Source organism: Pteronotus mesoamericanus, unplaced genomic scaffold (assembly GCF_021234165.1).
Source record: "Pteronotus mesoamericanus isolate MK-2021 breed Mesoamerican mustached bat unplaced genomic scaffold, CSHL_Meso_final contig_75, whole genome shotgun sequence".
NCBI classification, from domain to species: domain Eukaryota; kingdom Metazoa; phylum Chordata; class Mammalia; order Chiroptera; family Mormoopidae; genus Pteronotus; species Pteronotus mesoamericanus.
The window spans coordinates 9,168,303-9,188,799 of NW_026555249.1; the positions used below are offsets into that span (position 1 = coordinate 9,168,303).

The window sequence follows — 20,497 nt, forward strand, 5'->3', positions numbered from 1 at the left end:
TAAAAGAATTAACACAATAAGTTTATTTAACATGCATCATATCATATAGTTACAAAAAAATTTTTTTTGTGATGTGAACTTTTAGGATCCATCCTCTTAGTAACTTGCAAATATACCATATAGCAGTGTTAATTATATATAGTCATCATGTCATACATTACATGCCTAATACTCATTCATCTTCTAACTGTAAGTTTGTGCCCCTTGACCAATTGTGTGAAAGTGGATTAGGGATTTCAAGTCAGGTGGATGGCTGAGTTAGAAAGAGAGTTTTGAGTATAGTGGCTTTGTAGTAGAGTTTGATGTCCGGTATTGTGATCCCTCCTACTTTGTGTTTCTTTCTCAAAATTGCTGCGACTATTCGGGGTCGTTTATGGTTCCATATAAATTTTTGAAATGTCTGTTCTAGTTCTGTGAAATATGTCATTGGTATCTTAATAGGGATTGCGTTGAATCTATAAATTGCTTTGGGTAGTATGGACATTTTGATGATATTAATTCTTCCAATCCATGAGCACGGTATATGCTTCCATTTATTTGTGTCTTCCTTAATTTCTTTTTTCATAGCAGCACAATTTACAATAGCCAAGTGTTGGAAGCAACCTAAATGCCCATCAGTAGATGACTGGATCAAAAAATTATGGTACATATACACAATGGAATACTACGCAGCAGAAAGAAAAAAAGAACTACTAAACTTCGTGACAGCATGGATGGAACTGGAGAGCATTATGCTAAGCGAAATAAGGCAGGGGGCGAAAGACAAATACCATATGATCTCACCTATAAGCGGAACCTAACCAACAATACAAAGATGCAAGGGAAATACGACCAGCAACACTGAAAGGAAAAGAAATCAACAGAGACACGAGGGAAGGAGGGAGGGGGGGCAGGGAAAGGGAAGGGAAGGAGAAAGTCAAGGAACATATAGCAAGGACTCATGGACAAAACCAAAGGGGAAGAGCTAAGGGAGGGAAGGAGGGAGGGGGCAAGGGAAAGTGGTGGGGGGGAGGCAGAGACAAATGTATTTAAAAAATAAAGAAAGAAAGAAAAAAAAAGAAAGAGAGTTTTGGTCTTCTTTCTTAATGGACACGTACAGTAACTGTCACTAGCCCTTTTAGAAGTTTTGTTAAAATTAGGGGAAAAAAAGAAAATTATCTCCTTAAGATGTTATTCTACCATTGCCATCACAAATGTAGAAATCTATAATGACTGGAGCATGGACAGCACCCCTAGAACTGTGCATTGTATAACCTGCCCAGTGATGGCGCCGGTGAGCACATGTCCCAGGGTGCCTTGTGTTTATAACAATTTGGAAACCACTATAAAGAGAAAATAATTTTTAAGCACTTCTTGTTTTTTTGTTTCTCTCTTTTTAAATAAAGATGGTAAACAATAAGTAGGCTCCCAGTGACAGGGCAGTGCTAATTGACATGCCCTCCTCCCTTTTTTATCTATCTATCTATCTATCTATCTATCTATCTATCTATCTATCTATCTATCTATCATCTATCTATCTAACTATCTAATCTGTCTGTCTGTCTTTCTATCTATCCATCCATCCATCTATCTCAGAGAGAGCTTAAGGGCGGGGGGGAAGAGAGGGAGAGGAACATCTATCCATTGCCTCTCACACACCCCCAGTTGGGGACCTGTCCCACAACACAGGTATGTGCCCTGACAAGGAATCAAACCGATGACGCTTCAGTTCACAGGTCAGTGCTGAACCCACTGAGTCATACCAACCGGGGCCCCCTTTTTTAATTTAATAAGCTAGGCCATACTCACCAATTTTACCGTCACCTCTACGTACACAATCATTTTTATACCCCTTTACTTCGAGTTCAGCTCCAACATTCGCAGACAAATCCAAATGAAGCCCAAGGCACTTCTTCACGTCCTCTAATTCAACATCTGTTTAATGTATTTAGTTGAAAATTATTAGACAATATCTATAAATATCATAGATAAACTCCAGTTTTGCTCTTTTGTAAGAAGCATACTTGGATTCCTAGACATACTTATTAAACATAAATGCATGGTTACGTATGTCCTGCTTCGTCCTCATATTTGATTCCAGTGACCTCCTTTTGACTTTGCTTGACAATTTAATGGCAAAGGACATATAAATTTACCCCTTGTTTAAAGGGGAGATAGGTCATACTAGACTGGTTATATTAGTGTATATAGTTAGCTAGTTATAAATAAAGGAAGGGTGCAAATGGAATCAGACATTAAGCCAAAGAAACTAGGAAGCTGAATCAGATATTAAGCCTAATTTACTAGGGAGCTAAGTCAGACATTAAGTCCCATTCACTACAAAGCCACAGCATTCACAGTCTCTTCAGGGGGCAGCTGCATCCTCCTCCAAGGGGACATGATCCCTGAATTGGGCAGGAAGAATCCATTACTGGTTACTAACTGGGATTACCAAGGGAAGGATTAGAAGAGCAGGGGAAACTCCTTTGCTAAGCACATGTGCAGTAGAAACCAGATGGTGCAACAGAACTTTGGGGCATGTGCAGTGGGAGCCAAAGTGGCAACTTGCAGGGGCAGAATCTAGCCTGGGAAAATCTGGGGAATGGATTGGATTGAATGAGGGCGTAGAACCCCAGAAGGTCCACGAAAAGGATTCATTTGTGGGAGAACCTGGCACAAGCCTGGGAAAACCCAGGAAGCAGGTTGGATAGTTTGAAGGCAAGCCTGCTCATTCCCCAAACCAAGAAAATATGGAGGATTATCAAGGACCTCAGAGCAATTGCTACTAGAGCCTGCCCGCCCTCCCCATCCCTGAGGGTGCATCATCTCCCTTCACGCCAGTACATCTTGCCACTATGCTTAAACTTTTCCCGTGTTTGTGCCCTTTGAAATTCCTTTCTCGTGACACCACAAGAACTTGTTTTCACCAGCAACAGTTATAGTTCTCTATAAGATTAAAGATTTTTGCCCTTGGAGCTTTCCCACCCCAAAGCTCTTAGCCTGAAGGGTTTCTTGGGTTTTGATCACCCCTGCCGAGCCTTTTTCCTCTGATTTTTAAGGTGCTCAAGCCGCAGTGCTCTGGTGCCCCTCCCCAGGGATAGCTATCGATACAGCTTACCAGGCAGGGCTCAGAGACCTCATAGTGCTATTTTGCAGACTTTAGCACTGTGAGGCAGTATAAGCCAAGAAACCTCATTTTTTCCTTCCCCAAGTAAGGTTTCTTCTACTTGCTCAAATTAGACTAAGGCATTAAGAGCAACTGGTTCTATCTACGACATATTTATTTCATTCATAGTGTATTTGCCCACCGCAGGGACAGTGTTTGGCTTTAAAACCATAGACGCATCTCATTCTTCACTTAACACTGCCAGGGGCTATAGGGAAGGACACCTGGAGGTGAATTTTGGCAACATCTCCCTTCCTCAAAGACGCACCCCAACATTTTGAGGGCAGCGAGAAGAGACATGCCGACATCTATCACCTCTTTAAGAAAAGTAATAACTTACCATAATTAAAAAATTAATAAATAAGACTTATTCACATAGTCTTTTGCATCTGCTTTGTTCTTAAAATCTTTCGATACAGTCTTTGGGCCAGAATGGCAATTACATAACACACAGGCCTATCCTGTACACATGGCAAACATGGATGGTCAACCACGGCCTTCCTTCTATGATTTAAGGTGCGATCAGAAACTACCACCATATGATTGGAATTGTCATCATCCAAGGTAAAACTCATTTTCTACCCTTGCTTTAGGATGTTAGATGTATGTGATGTTAAAACATTGCTTCTTCCCTCCCAGTACTACAGAATCCTTTGGAAGAAAACTATAATTCATACAATTGAACCAGCCTACTGAATAAGAAATAGGCTGTATAATCCATTGTGTCTCTTGTACTTCCTTTCACCTTTTAAACAGGACTTCGCTGAAAGCAACTTTACCAAATAATATTAAATTGCAGTACAATATCTGTTGCTGACTAGTGCACGATGAAGTCCTCTTGTCTGAGGTAAAAGTCAATTTTCTGTTTGATAGGGTTTTAGATGCCAAAAGGCAGGGAGAATGTTCTCTCAAGGAAGCAGGTTACATAACTCTATGCAAGACACTTTTACCATTGAAAGAGGTTAGCAATAGAAATAATGGTTGGTTCAAACATTATTAGAAGTTAGACCTCTATTTCTAGGTATACCTTTTTCCTTCATGGAAGCTTTATCCAACACATATATTAGTTCATATAATCCTCCCATAGACCCAGAGCTACTGTAGTGAGTTCCATAGGTTTCCAAAAATGCGAAATATTCCCCCTTTTCATAGGTGGTTGGCAGGTTTTTTACATCATCCAAGAAAGTTGATGTCAACATGGTATTCCGACTTCTCATCACAAATCTTCCCAGATCAACTTCTCCTTTCACATGCAGAAATATTTTTTCCTTTGTTGTAGACAAGAAGAAAATAAATGTGAGTTTTATCACCATTATTTCAAATTTAAAAATCACAGAATTTGCAATTTTTACAGGTATTCCATTTTTTGGCAGTAACGGTAAGACACCGCTTTAACCCAGTGGAATGGCCAACTTAAATGGCTATTAATGCTGCCCACTGTTGGTGAAGGTGTGCAGCGGCTGGGCCCGCTCCTACACTGCGGGTGGGAGCGGGAAATGGTGTGGCCACTTTGGAAGGATGTTAGCTTCTTATAAAAGCAAACGAACAGCAAGCCCATGGCCAGCAAGCCCACTTTGACAGATTTACCTAAGATGAAAAAAAATTGTCCACAGAAAGACCTGCAGAAGACTTTTTTAGGAGCTTTAGTCAGCATAGCTTAAAATTGGAAATGACTCAGATGTCCATCGACAGGGAAGTTAATCAACAAATTATACATTCACATGAAAGAATACCAGTTAGCGATAAAAAGAAAGGAACCACTGATATTGCAACAACGTAAGTAAATAAAAAATACTATGCTCACTGAATTAAGTCAGACACAAAAGAATATATGCTGTATGGTTCCATTTTTATGGAGTTCTAGAATGGCTGAAACTAAGTTATGGTCAGAGAAATCTTGTCATTGGTTTCCTCTCAGGTGGTAGGGGACTGACCGTGAAGGGCATAAAGGAATTTTCTTGAGGTCATGGAAATGTGCTACATCGTGTTTGTGGAGGTGGTTACACAGATGGATACAATAGTCAAAGCTCATGGAATTATATACTCAAAATCTTTATAGGTTATTGTATGCAAATTATACCTCACTAAGTTTATTTTAAAATGTTAACAATGGAAGGAAATGTAGATGTTATATATGAAGCCCAATCTTTATATTTTGCAGGTGAAGAAACTGATCAAAAGGTAAAAAGTTATTTGCTGTAGGAGACACAAATAGTCTGTGGCAACAATTGGTACTAAAAACCTAGGTCTTAGGTCTCCTCTTCTTTCCACTATATTCTCTCAAGCTTTGATAACCGAAATGGAATAGGCAATATTTTAAGACGTGAATCTCAAGCCAACCTAACACAGCTCAACAGTTAAATGTTCTCTGGGGTGATGGCTTAGATAACTAAGAGGAAACTGGGGCAGTGATGAACTATGTGACCAAACTTAGTAGAACTATGCTCTACTGTCTAAGCCAAAACAAAACTGAAATTGGCATCCACAATTCTGCAGTTTATTCTTTTGAAATTCCCCTGCTGTAGTTGTGGTTGACACAGGTTGACTGCACGGGAGTTGAAAACATTTTATTATTTTTCAAAGGTATAACTCAGTGCATATGAATATCACACCAAACTTCCCATGTTATAGAAGCATAATTGGTCACACTGCATGACCTAACTGTAGGTGATAGTGGGTGATTCAGTTTCTAACAAAAATCCTAAAGAAATTTACTGCAGATATAATAAGTCATATGTGTCCTCCATCTGAAGACTTGCATAATAACTCTCAATGAAGTCTCAAAGATGCCCAAAACATATTGGATTCCTTTGCCTGTTGCTAAAATTGTCAGAAAGATGTTATGTTCTTTGGCTCAGTTTACTTTAGAGGTAGACCTTAGGTCATTTTTATTCTAACATACTGCTGTATCTCCCATCTACAGAAATTTAAAAAAAAATCTCTTGACCTCTCTTATCCAAACATTGCTACTTATTTCTTTGAATTCGTTAGAGGCAAACTTCTCTTAAAGAGCTTTCTAAACTGCCTGTGTCCAGTTTTCTTTCCAGTTTCTCTTAAATCTAAGCCAGTCATGCTGCTGTCCCTCCAACCCCAACAAGACTTCCCTTCTCATGCTCACCAATGACCTTCAAAATGCCAAGGTCAGTTGTTTCTCAGCCCTCATCTTCTCTGACATGCATACTAGCAGACTGGACACAGTTTACCACTCCTTTCTCCTTTGTAGGGCTTCTTTTCTTGTCTTCTAGGACAGTTCCTTTCAAACTGTTAATTGTGAACAAATCATCTAGAGAATCTTGTTAAAACGCAATTCTGATTCAGTAGGTCTGGGGTAGAGTCTGCAATTCTAGTTTCCCACAGATGGAGATGCTGCTGGTCTATGGACAATGCTTTGAATAGCAAGGTTCTAGGACGTTCCACTAGCTGCACCTTGTTTTCCTTTGCTGCTTCCTGCTCTTGCCTCAGACATTCTATCGTAGTTTCTTGGGTTAAGTCTTTGATCTTTTTCTCTTTTCTATCTATATTTACTGTTAGTGGGCTCACCAAACCCTAGGACTATAAGCACCATCTATGTATAATAACTCCCAAGTTCATAGCTCAAGCCCAGACCTATTTCCCAAACTCTAGAATCAAAACACCAGCTTTCTGCTTGACATTCTCCCATTGGATGTCCAATAGAAATCTTATTCTTAATCTAACTAAAACTTACCCCTGGTGTTCTCCTCCGGACTTCTTCTACCTGAAGTTACCTCCATGTTAGTTGATAGCAACGCTGTTCTTCTGATTGCTCAGGCCCAAGACCTTAGACTCTCCAACTCTCCTGCCTGAACCACCAGCATCCCTCACCTGGATTTCTGCAATGACTTTTAACAAGCCTTCTTGATTTTGCTCAGAACTCTCATAATCTCTTCTTAACTGGGTACCAAGAGCAATCATTTAAAATATATTAGGGTCTATCAATATTCTCTGAAAAACATTTCAGTGACCTCTCCTGTTGCTCAGATATGAAGAAAACTCTTCGAATAGGCTGTGAGGCCCTTCATGATCTGGTTCAAGGTAATCTTGCTAGCTTCTTCGTCTTTTGGTTCACTTTGGCCTAATGGGCAGGTATGTTCCAATCTAGAGATTTGTCTCCAAAATTTCCCTCAGCCAGATACATCATCCCAAATATAACTATTTGGTTACCTACTCTCCTTCAAATATTCACTGATTTCATCTTCTTAATGAAGGCTACCCCCAGCTTCCCTTTTAATACTGCCATCTGCCCAACACTTTTGATTTCCTGTAGGTTACTCTGTTTTTCATTTTGTTCCATAGCACTTACCATTTTCTAAACACCATATAGCTTCCTTCTTTGCCATTGTGTTTGTTATTTTTGTCTCCCCTGTTGAACTTTGTCTTGTCCATGAGGACAGGACAAGGGCTCTTTGTTGGTTTGATTCACAAATGGATTTTAAGCACCTGGAACAATGCCTGTTTACATTGTAAGTCGACAATGAAATATTTGTTGAGTGATTTAAAGGATTTTTCAGTTGCACACTTTAGGTGGGCATTCATCTGAATACAAAGGCAATGTACAGACCCAGAAAAAAGTTATATCATTAGGCATAACATAAGTACTAAGAGTGAGTTACTATTATTTTCAAAGTGGAGAAAGGTATCTAAATAGGTGATTGTGATACCAAAAAAGGAAGAATGAGCATTTTATAAGCATCATACTGATTACAGAAAGTATATTCTATATTTCCAAAGATAATAAAACAAACATTGAAATCTGGCATGAATATTAATAAGCAAATACATTTTCAAAGTCTAAGATTAAAGGTATGATTACAAAGTAAATATAACGATTTCATATGCAATGTGCACAATTTTTAAAAAATATTTTATTTATTTATTTTTAGAGAGGGGAAGAGAGGGAGAAAGAGAGGGAGAGAAACATCAATGTGTGGTTGCCTCTTGAACAACCCCCACTGGGGGCCTGGCCTGTACCCCAGGCATGTGCCCTGACTGGGAATCGAATCAGAGACCCTTTGTTTCGCAGGTTGGCACTCAGTCCACCGAGCCACACCGGCCGGAGTGCAATGTGCACAATTTTAAGGTGTTGCAGTGAATTACCAAAATTACGCAGTATGATTTTTTGTTGTAATTCTGAAGATAGTCTACATTGAACAATCTATTATCACAATCTAAGTTAAAAAAATGCTCGGAATTTTTAATACTAGTGTTCTAGTTATATATTGGAGGCTTTGTTGAGTATCAATTTTTTCTCTCTCATGAGCTTGATCTGCTCTAAACATTTAAATTTAAAAGAAGAGGTTCAGTTAGTTTGTATCCCATCATCTTCTCTATATGAAGTGTTTGTTCTTACCTTCTGAGAAGAATGTGACATCAACAGTTGGTAAACTTCACTTCTGTTATACATATATCCCAATGAAATTTGAACACCTTCTTGGGGATCATTAGGCTTTGAGTTTTCTTCTTCTTCAGGATATCCAAGTTCAACAGCAGGTGACCATTTTTCAGTCGGCTTGAATTTAAAAGACACATGCATACCGTGCTGTGATGTTGTCTCTTGGAAGACATGCTTGGCTGCTTGAAGCTGTTCTTCGTAATATTCAGTTCTGAAATTTTTATCAGCTTTTGTCTAAAAGAGAATAACAAAGTGTTGTTAACACAGAAAAAAAACCACCCATAATTATTGGAAAGACAGCAGAGCCTTTAAAGGAGGTGAGAGTGCAGACCCCGAGATGAGGGCGCAGGGGTTCACATCCAGGCCCCCGACGTGGAGGATGTTGCCATAGCCTCTGCTGCCTCGGCTGATTGCGACTCTGAGACACAGGGCTGTGCACCACGCTGAGCCTGAAGGTGGTTGTGAGGATTCGGTGAGGTAATGCGGATGAAGGGTAGAACATGGCCAGCTTTCAAACATTAATACATTCCTAATTAAAAAGCAAGTGGCATAACAAATGCACAACACACTTCCACTTGTGAGAAAACAAAGAAAATAAATAAAGCTAACCCTTTGGGATGGCCTGTGGGCCAGGAACTTGTTTATGTATTTCACGCAATGTTAATTGGTTTAAGAAGAGAGGCCAGGACTTGAGCCTTGAACTGCCTCTTAGCTTTTATACTCTACTGCTTGTGAAGGTAAAAATGAAGTAAAATAAAAAAAGAAACAACTACGTACATTCAGGGAAAATTACTGGAAACATAGACAAACCACAGAGAGCGTTTGTCCTTGAGAAGGGGGACCGGGAAATGAGAATGTAGAGTGGAAACATTTTTCTTTGCATAATCTGTTGTGCTGTTTGGACTTTTTAAATCCACCCCCCCCCCCACATTCATTTTTGCATGAAAAAAAGAACTGAACTGACAGCCTAGTTAAAAAGCAAAACTTTCAATGAAAACCTTCTTTGCCAAGTTGGCTATTGTCAGGTGTCAGTGGGTGAGTTGCTGGTCTCCATGGTGAAGCTCTTCCCAAGGTCCCCTGAGAGCGGCTGTGGTACCGGGAAGGAGACATCCATCTCCGGTTGGTGGCATGGACCGGACTCTGCAGCACACGCTGGGTGGCCGTTCTGCGTAGGGAAGGCTTTGGTCTGAATGTTTACGCACTCTCCTCCCCAGATCCAAGTGTTAAAATACTACTGTCTAATCGGATGGTATTGGAGCGGGGGCGGGGGGGGGGCGGGGGGGAGGGGGTTTTAGGGAGGAGCTTTCATGGGTGGGATCAGTGCTCTTACGAAAGCAACCACACAGAGCTCTCTGCCCCCTTCCTCCAGTGAGGACGCAAGAGGCCTGTTTTCCAACACCATCATGCAAGCACTCTTTTCTCAGACTTCCAGCCTCCAGGATTGTGAGAACTAAATGTTTGTTGTTTCTAAGTTACCTTTTCTCTGGTATTTTGTTATAGCTGCCTGAACAGATGAAGACAGGAAAGTTACCATCTACTGGGAAGCACAAAAATGCACCTAAGTTTATTTAAAGTAAGGCATACTGGGAAAAGGGTACAAAATAAAGGGGAAGAAGAGTAACCTAACCGACTCATTTCCTTGCTTAACATGTTTCAAAGTCTTTCCACTCCCTAGAAGATTAAAGTCTAAACTAGACTTATTCCAAGTTATACTCTCGTGATTGTACCCAAGCCCTAGCCACCTTTCTACTTCTATAGCTTGTGCTTCTTCCCACCACAGGGCCCTCTTGAATACTTTCTGGAATGTTCTCTAACACAACCCCCCCCCCCCATCCTCCCATAACTCAAACAAGGTAGACGCTGATATACATTCACCCACACACTTGCACACGTGCATGTTATTCCCTTGCCCTGGTTAATTCTTACTCCTATTTCAAGTCTTAGCTTAAACATTAGAGAGTCCTGATCCCACAGACTAACAAATCCATTTCCTATAAGCTCTCATGGCCCTTTTTTTACAATAAAACAAAACACCTTTCCCTTTTAAAATTGCTTATTTAATAGTCTTTCAGACTCCATAAAGTCAGGGACCATGTCTTTCTTACTCACATGCTACTGTAGTGTCAACACTTAGGAAATTGCTTGACACATAGTAGATAATAAAAAATTATCCAATTTAAAATGCAGATCTATTACAACTAATGATGATAACTAATATGTATTGAATGCAAACAAGCTTGGCTATTTACTCTCTAAGATCATAACGGATTAGAATGAGGAGGGGCATCCGCTGTAGTAGCACCGAGGAGTCTATTTGGAGGCGTTAAACCACCTCCATCAGCACTTTCCTCGGATGGTATGGAATAAATATTCAGGCCCACAATCCCTATCTGCTTCTTTTATAACCTTGATGCCAAAGCTCATTTGGAGGCATTCATCTGATCTGGACTTACAAATCGTTATTTCTGGTCTCCATTTCTCCCTCTTTGTGTGAACACGGGCTAGTTCTGCTGCAGAAATACTGGTGAGTTTGGTTACAGAACGCTTCTCCAAACTCCACTGGGGGTAACATACATGGAAAACACCACATCTCCTTCATAAAATTCTGAACATTTTGAATGAGGAAGCACATCAGTGTCCTAGGTTGAAGGTGAGGACAAACAGGGAGCTCACTCTCTAAGTGTGGCTTCAAGGGCAGCTCCCCACCCTTAGCAGTTCCTACCCCTATAGAGGAGCTAAAAGTTTGGTCACAATGAGTAAGACAGGAAAACTGTATGCTGTGCTCCTGAGAACAAAAACAAAATAAAACAGCACAACAAGAACCTACTTCCATCAGCAATGACAAGGGTCACCTTATCTTTGGTATATTGTTTTTAAGAAAGAGCATGTGTAATACTTCCTAGAAAGATGACCGTTTTTTCCCCTCAAAAAATATGCTTAAAGTAGGTAAACCTGGCAAGATGGGGAAAGATAAATAATTCAAAATGTTCCCTGAGATTTGCGGGAAACTGGCTCTTTTCTGAATTTACAGGTACAAAAGATATGACAATGTGGTCACATGTGAGAAAAATGCCAAATAGTCCAAACATTATAATCTCTAGCATTCATGGGAGAACATGATCATTTCAGGCTACAATGGGTAAGGGTTGCTTTCCAACATTGTTGGATATACAAAGGAATATTAACTACACTTATTTAAAAGTATACGCATTTCTCAAACTCATGGGAGTAACAATGCTATGAAAGGACTGTGTCAACCAATGGGACTCTTTAAAGACATAGATTATTTTAGCTTCTTGTTTAGAATAAGCTAATTTTTATTCTTTATTATATCTTGCTTAGACCAAAGAAGGTATCTCTAAAGGTGATAAATGTTAATCCTTTGAATGGGCCCAGTTTGTAGATGGTTCTAGAGAATTCAAGTGACTTCCAGAAAGGTGGCAAGTTGGGGTGGCGCTGCAGAAAGTGAAACTCCCTTGGAGAAATAGCTCCTTAAGAGCCTGGGGGTGTGAGGTGAGGAAGATAGCCGCTCCCATCAGTCAGGCAGGCTCTATTATGAGCAGTGTTGAAGGAAAACAAGCATAAAGTTTTCATGGAGAGGCTAGCAAAGACCAATCTTAAATAGCATGAAAACAGTGTACGCAATACGTAAATCATCACTAATTAAATTTTTAGTTTTATCAGAACCTTAGAAGATTCTTTTTATAGAGTCTAGGTATTTGCCAAAACTCTACCACTAGGCAGGTGTATGTTACTGAAGGTTGATTGTAGACTATATTTTCTGAAGAGATCCATGTTATGCCTCCTCTTCTTTAAGTCAATCTTATATTCACATTACTGAATTTTCCACATTATGTAGCATTCAACTTATGGAAACCATTTTCAACTAAAAGCAGAGCAGTGCGTTTTCCTTTGAGGAGACTTACTTCATAGAACAGGGTAGCCACGTTCCAGGGTCTGCGGTAGTAGGTCAAGGTGTTTCCATCCCGAACACGGTCACAGAGTCCATTGTAGAACTCGTTGTCAAAAGGCGTGGATAGGGGGACCATCCCCAAGATGTTGATCCTGAGAATGGACACAGGGGCATCAGGTAGGGAGATTGCAGGAGCAAGTGCAAGGCAACCCTCAGCAGCTGGGGAAAGAGAGAGCTTCGGCTCATGTCCCCTCACCCAGCATGTGCGTGATGTGACTGGGAACGGAGGCAAGAGCCTGTTCAGCTCTGCTCTGTGTCTCTGGCAGACAGCCTACCGCAGAAAAGCCTTGCAGACTCTTCTAGGCAACTAGGACGCTGTCTTGAGCCCGACAAAAGAAATGCAATAAATGTGGAGCCAGGGCCACCTGGCACCTAGAGTCCTAACTCATTGCTGTAACTCTTAGCTGGCCCCCTTTAGTGAACTAGGAGTCGATGCTATGATATTACTTACTTAAATTATCTGAGAACACAGTGCCACAGAAGGGGGCAGTATAATGCATGCACGTAATTTTTAACCTGTGAATCAACATTGGGGATCTTCCTCTCCTCTTTCTCTTTAAACATAAGCCTTTCGTCCTGTTGTCTCATGGCCTGTCAAGAACCTCATTCCCTCTGGGTTTATATTATTCCTATGTTTCTAAGAGGAAACCCAAAATTTCAGCATCCTGGCAAGGCATGCTCAGAAGTTCTACTCACACCCGTCCCCCCCGCCGCTAATAAAGTATTTTTACTTGGCAAACTTTAATTAGAAATAGGAACCTTGTTCAACTTTAAAAAGTTAAGTTTGATTTGTAGTTCAAAACACAACAGATAAACAAGAAGCAGTTCGTTCTATGCAAAGGTCACCTTTGTTAATTGGAGGGAGTCAATGCCATCTAAGCTGTATCTGGAATAAATGGCCCCAGGCCAGAGAGGACAAAACTGAAGTTTGACCCTGATATCTATAACTTAGTTTGGCACAAAACATAAACTCTCCCATTGTTCTAGATCACATTCCTAATGCCCATGTGCTAGATTACACATTCAGATTAATTTCAAGAGCAATTTGTCAAAGGTTGTGGATGATTTACTATAAACCCATTGTTAATGAATAATATTAATAATAAAAAGGGTACCCTATTGCCAGTGGGTTAGTTAAAAACATCTTTATATAAACAGTGCATACTTAATAAGCTTTGAATCTACAAAGAAAATGAACATTATAGCTCAACTGTAGTGGGAGGCAATTTAAGAAAGTAATTCACGAATGTCTTGCTCAAGGTTGGCCGTATAGTTAAAATGAACCACTTCTCACTTTGCGGATGGATATTACTTATTGTTTTGTTAGAAAACAAACAGGATTCAGTATTAATTTAATTGTGACTTTATTTTTATAGAAGTAAATACCAAGCAAATTTACTCACATAAATAAGTAGATAGGAATAGAAAAATGTTGTCACAGCAACGTCAGTCAGTTCTTTGATCTTCTGAGTTTTAGGCTAAGAAAAGATCACATCCTAGTCTTTCATCAAAAATTTTTAAGGTCTATTATCTGACAATTAATTAGGATATCTTTAATGTTGATAAATAAAAAAATCGAGACCACTTGACTTAAAGAGTGTTAGAGTCCAACTGAGGACTAACATTTAAGTTGTTTCTTGTTTTTTTCTACCCCACTGTAACATGTGAAGTGGGTGAGGGGTGTAGTCTTCTTTTGGAAAGTAGGAGATAGATCATTGTAAAGCGGAGCTAAGAAAGGAGGCTAGACTTGACAAGTTGAATGCCACAGAGTCATGAAGCTTATCAGTTTTATGAAAAATATGTTTATATGGAATTGATGACTTACCATGAGTTAGATAGATTAATTAAGTAACTAACAGTTGAGGAAACTATTATTTTAAAATGTACTAGTCTCCTACCCTCTTGGAAAGTCTTTTTGCACCCTAAGGTACCAACAGCCCAGTTTGAATGTTATTGCTTTACAGATCAGCAAGTGGACCAGTTGGCTGAATCCATCTGGAAAGTTACAATGAAGCTGATCCACAGTCTAAAGCACAACTAAGGAAAAATTGTTTCAAAACTTTTGACTTGGTTCCACTACTATAGAGACAGCCAGTCTGGTCTAGAATGAGCCAACTTTTTTCTTCTGCCAAGAAACATGAAAACTTCTCATAGATAGAATGTCATTGCCTGGGAAATAAAAAAAAAAACTGGGATTTTTGGCAGCACTTACAGATGACTGTTTTCACACCTGCATCTAGAACCACAAGCAGCTCCAACTTACCAAGTGAACTGAAGAAAAAGGTCCCTCCACCTAAGTGCTGTCAGGCTTAGATCATACACAAAAAGTCATTTCTTGCATATCTTACACAATTTGCAGCTGGTTTGGATATATGTTTTCTTCAGTAAATGCAGTATGAGTTGGGGATTTCCCTAAACATTTCTGGAGAATCTCAGATGCCAACAAGGCATAAGACTGAAACATTAGTGATGTAAGTGAATTCTCCTAACAGAGGAATTTAAATGAGAGTCCTTCAAAAATAAACAAGTAAATAAATCCTTCAAATGTAAAAAGAAGTTTACATGAAGTTTACATTAATTTCTATGAGTACTGTCACTTTCAAGTATGAAAGAATCTGACTGGATATAACTGTTGATAAGACCTGTTGAGGTTTTCTAGACTGGATGGTAGAGGAGCAGTTTATAAGCATGCTGTTATGATTAGGATGTTTATGTCTATTACCTCTATTTCACTGTAGTCCCATAGCCCTGTGTTAGCATAATGGAAATGCGGAGTATATACATATGTAGTATTAATGGTATGGAAGAATATCATAACTATAATAAAGCATGTTATTTTGAAAGCTCTTCTTCAATATTATTTACTAATTCATACTACTCTACTATATTCTTAAGTCAAATATTTAGGTGAAAAGTGCTACTTGAGTTTCATTTTCTAAAGTTAGTTTTGCTTTGAAGTTAGGGTGTCCACTGGGTGCTCTGTAGTGACGTGGGAGAGGTGACGAGGTGGTGATAGGCATGTGGGAAGAAGAAAAAGGAAAGTGGCATAGGTAGAAAAAAAAATAGGCTTATGTAAGTCAGAGACACTTGGGTTTAAGTTCCCTGTCACCAACCCCGACCGCAGTAAAGCATGAGGAACTCACGGAGCCCTTGCCAGCTCTCCGGGACGCCTCGCTAATAAACTCCCTGGCAAACGCTATATAACAAATTTTATTTTCCCTGAACAAAGGAAACCAAAAAATTATAAATAATTGTTTTTCAACTAAATGGGCCAAGATTTCTGTATCCTTTTTATACAAGAAACCATGTAAATTTGCATTAAGTGAGAATACATAACATATGTAATTCCCTGCTTCCCGCCCTTTTGTTTAGATTAGGAAGAAAACTGTTTCTTGGATTCCAAATCAAGCAAAATAAAGTAATAATGGGTTTTCGCCACTCCCACTCCCCTCCAGAGAAAGCAATTAGAAGAGTCAGAACGCATTGGAGCGTGTAGCAGTCTGGTTATAAGGTTTTGGCCAAGTCCATACTATTTCCGCCAAATATTATAAGGGCCTGCTGAGTCTGGGAGCCAAGACCATGCATTTGATTCAAAATTCCTACCTTTGGGCTTAGGGCCAAGCCCATGTGTATAATATTTGAATGCTGTTTGCTTGGGGAGATTTTATAAAGTGTATAAAAGATGCATGAAATGCTTGGTGTGGCGCCTGACTTTCGGTGTCTGGTGCCCTGGTATTTTTCTCTTTCGTGAGTGAGGAAGCGAATGTTTCCTGTGACAGAGAGAGAGAAGACACCTCTTGTGCAGAGGTCTTAGGAACTGTCCAGTTTCTTAGTGCAGGCGTTCTCGGCCTCAGCGCTCCTGGAGTTTGGGGCTGGCTGTCCTGTGCATTGCAGGCCCTCTGACCACTGGACTCACTCCCCCAAGCCCCACAACCTGACACCCCACAGTCGTGATCATCAAAACGGTCTTCAGACATCACCCAACACCTGCTGGGAGAATAGCTCCTCTGCTTGACAACCTCTATCCACCTTGCTCTTCCTGTCACCCTCAGCTCCTTTCCTCGGCCGTCCCCAGAGCCAGAGTCCTGAACACAAATTTCTTTCTAGGGACCCAGTTTCAGTCTTACCTGATGCCAGTTAATAATATTTGATAAAGCACTTATATTCATTAATTTATTCTCCTATTTATGTACTCATCCATATTCGTTAAGTACCTGCTATAAACCAGGCACTGGGATTATGAGGATGAAGAGACACATTGCTTTCGGGGGACGAAATAGAGCCATGTGCTCTTTCTGTCAATATACTACTGGGTGGGGAACATTTATGTCTCTGTCGGGGACAGATTGCCAACAAAGCCACCCAAGGTATCTTTTCTGTTCAGAATAACGAAAGGAGACGATGCCGGGGACATCTGTGGAATGTCCTCTGACTGTATGGCACGGAGCTGTCAAGGACTTCTGGCCTGTGTCATTTTCCCAACTCCTCGAGCGCATATTTCTGCAAATGGTTTCTATTCTGTATAACTCTGAGTTCTAAACTGTCCAAGACTTTTCATGAGAGTGCACCTGGCCAGATGTGCTGAGTGGAAAAGACCTCAGCTTCGTGATGGGAACCACAGTCTCAATGCTATCACCAGCTGTCCTCGGAAGGGCCTTCTCTGTCCTTTTTCTCTGGGGTCAACCCCAGAGTGCTGGAGTCTCCTGAGAACTTCTCCCCAGGTATAGACCCAGGAGAAGCTCCAATGGGACACAGTCTTCCTGGCATTTCAGACATTTGAATGGAATTGCAGGACCTACTACTGGCAATTCAATTTCCACTCTTAACCTGTGATGTCAACATTGCTATGGTCTTCCTGAGGTTCATAAGTGAGGTATTCCATCTTTTTCTGGACTCAGAAATAAGTCATCTAATATCTTGACAGTCTAGTCCATTTTACCAACACCTACTGAGGTTAGGCAGTTTGTCCAAATTATCTTGAGATGCTTATTCAACACTTCCCTTCTTTCAAGTTCAAACATAATTCAAGCAGAATACACACCCACAGGCTACTCTTCCCACCACTGCAGTCCCTGTGCCACTTCAGCATGGCGAGAGAGAGAGAGAGATTATTTTCACTCCTCTTCCTCCAGAACACTTGAGTGGAATACTGACCCAAAGCCAGCTGTCCGTGCCAGCTCGGACTCTTTCACCTCTTTATTGCGGCAGGGTGTATGGGGGTCATCTTCACAGTTGTCCTCGTCCGAATAGTCTCCACAGTCATTATCGCCATTGCACAGAAGTCGCCTCTTTATGCACCTGCCTGCAATCAAAATCAGGAAGACACGGTGTGGCTAATGCCAAGTTTTCTCTCTCTCAAGTTATCGAATGCCATTGAATGCTGGAGTGCAGGGAAGACACAGTTGACAGCGGAATATACAGAACATGTGGATGGTCTGTTTGGGGGCCCCTTTCACGTTTGGAAACATGGGTGCCTGGAAGTGTGTTTCTTTCTTTTACCCATGAGGGCACACCGAAACCCATAATGGCTCAGAGCGCAAGGATTACCTGTTTCACACTTAAAGTCGTTTCCACAGTCCTCCTCAGCGTCTTCACAGTTCTCAGTGGGCACACAATGTTTTCTGTCTCCCAAATTGGCCACGCATGTTTTCCCATTAAATTGTCCAAAGGCCTCGATTCTCCTGGAGCGAAACTGCACAGAACCAGCTGGAAATATTAGAATTTCTAAATCCAAGAGGGATTATGATCTAAAATTGCACACATGCTACCGCAGCCCTCCAAACCCACATGGTCCATGGTTTTAGGTGGGGCCATGGAAGCAGCCACTCATGTTACTCAAAGGAGCACCTCCCATTCTGGGGCTGGTGGTGTCTTCTACAGAGGATGTTCCTCATGACGCTCATTTAGTACGCATGCAGAATTCAGATTACCCAGCAAGTTATCCATGTTAGGCGTTTATCTTTCCTTCTCCATTTGCAACACGGTTGGAGGCTCCTTGCCTTACAGTATTTCCCTGGGGATGCTGGCAATACAGTTTCCATCTGGGGACAGCAGCAGGGAATAACATCAAACGCTTACCATTTGTTTCAGGCAGGGGTCACATGACGACCATTCGCTCCAGGTGCTCAGCCTGCAGTCTATGGGCAGGGGAGTGTCAGCCTTTTGTTCTGGCTCTAGGGCACAACTGAGATAAGAGGACGTTTCAACGTACTGTGGCCATCCTGTGTGCTTGTTTCCAAGTTTAACTTTTTACTATTTTTCCCCTTAGGCATACTACTTACCTTTTTACTCTATCTCTCATTATGTGCTCACTTGACAGCATACCATTTTGTAATTTCAACTCATTTTTTGTTTAATTTTTGTACTGAATTGTAATTTAACTTTCAACCTGACAACAACCACAAATAAGGGTGATGAGGAAAACTAGCTCATTGATTAGCCTTATATTTTCAACTAGTTTATGAATTTGCTGAAGCTACAAACCTTGTTTCACTTTGTGCCCTGTGCCCCACCCTGCTCTGCCCACCGCCCCCCCACCGGCTCCTACTGGCTGTCTGGCAAAGCCTGGACTTGCCTGGGTCTCCTGCAAATTTAAGCAGCCTGCTTGTCGTTCCAAAAGTAAGTACCTTATCAACCAGGCTTCCCACCGCTCTGCCCCCTGTATTCTGCATTTCTTAAACTGGAAGCCTTACCATTTCATATTCCACTTCAGAACTCATTCTTCACTTTTCTGCATTTTAAAAGCATATATTTTGGCACTTGTTACCTTCCCTTCCTTTCCCAGACTTACTGCCCAGCAGTGCTTTTCTGCCTTTGAACTTTTCTTTCTCTGTTGGTTCACCATTTGGATCTCTACTGGTTGTGACACCGCCTCTCTCTCATTCAATCACAAGGGAAAAAAAAAAAAGCCGAAGCAGAAACCACTGAACAAGAATCCCATCAACTTCCTGTCCCCATGTCCCTGGGCTGGCGCCTCTTCTTTGTACAGTGCAGCCTCTTATGCCGGGGGGCTGACCAGGCAAAACTGATCGCGCCACACAAGCTCTAGACCCCAGCTCCTCTTTGAGACCTTGACCCATTGAACATCTCCTTCATTTAAAGCTCTCCCTCATTTCCAGCTCCTTTCCGTTTGCAATATATTGTGTTTAAGTCTTTGACATTAAACATAAACAAGCAGATGAGTGAGCAAAAGAAACACTCTCCCTGAACTTCACATTTTCTTTCAGCAACACTCATCTCCCTTCACAGTGATGCTTAAAGAAATTGCCATAAACAAATTTATGTTTCTTCCTCAACTGAAACAAAAATAGTTCTTTCCTTCAGCCATACATGGGCTTTTAGCTACCTCCCAAATTCTCCCATCTTTTTAGCCCACTTTCTCGGAGAAGTAGTTGCACCCTGGTCTCTTGTTCCTTACCCCCTAATCCCTGCCCAACCTTCCTGCCTCAAGGACACTGTTCTTGCCAAAGTCAACGAGGACTTTCAGGGGGTTCGTTTGGTTCTTTTCGGTCCTTATCTTGTTGACTTTTTCCCAGAGGTCAATGCAACTGACCACTCTTGCTGTTTAGAACACTCCCTTCCCTTGGACTGAATGACACTGGACTCCTTCCATTTCTCCTTTCCCTTCTGCCCTCTATTCCAACTCTCCTTTGCAGGCATTTCAGAGGCTGTCCTCCTCCTTTGATAGTCTCTGAAATGCTGCTTTTCCTTCAGGTCCTGTGCTTGGATTTCTTCCCTCTCCACACTTTTCCCAGGGCTCTGGTTGCCACGTATATACTGACAACACTCATAGATAAGCCTGCCGTTCAGACATCATTTCTGAATTTTAAACTCTTGGACAGAACTCCTGATTGAACATCTGCACTTGAATGTCTTTGTGGCTGAAAGAACTCAATGCAGTCCAAAAGAAAGTCTTTGTTTTTCCTTCTTCTCTCAAAGCTGCCCCTCCCCTGCATTTGTGATCTTGGTA

At 41.0% G+C, this 20,497-nt stretch overlaps 1 protein-coding gene across 2 annotated transcripts in view; it reads right to left on the minus strand.

The window, feature by feature from the left end:
• C9 (complement C9) overlaps positions 1-20,497 on the minus strand; it is a 46,161-nt gene that overhangs the window by 11,555 nt on the left and 14,109 nt on the right. For both annotated transcript variants that reach the window (XM_054583962.1, XM_054583961.1), the window contains exons 2-8: positions 18,607-18,712; positions 18,076-18,220; positions 17,683-17,830; positions 12,482-12,620; positions 8,514-8,789; positions 4,173-4,413; positions 1,789-1,914 (exon numbers count right to left, since the gene is read on the minus strand). In XM_054583962.1, coding sequence (XP_054439937.1) covers positions 1,789-1,914; positions 4,173-4,413; positions 8,514-8,789; positions 12,482-12,620; positions 17,683-17,830; positions 18,076-18,220; positions 18,607-18,712 — 1,181 coding nt within the window. The remainder of the gene's footprint in view (positions 1-1,788; positions 1,915-4,172; positions 4,414-8,513; positions 8,790-12,481; positions 12,621-17,682; positions 17,831-18,075; positions 18,221-18,606; positions 18,713-20,497) is intronic.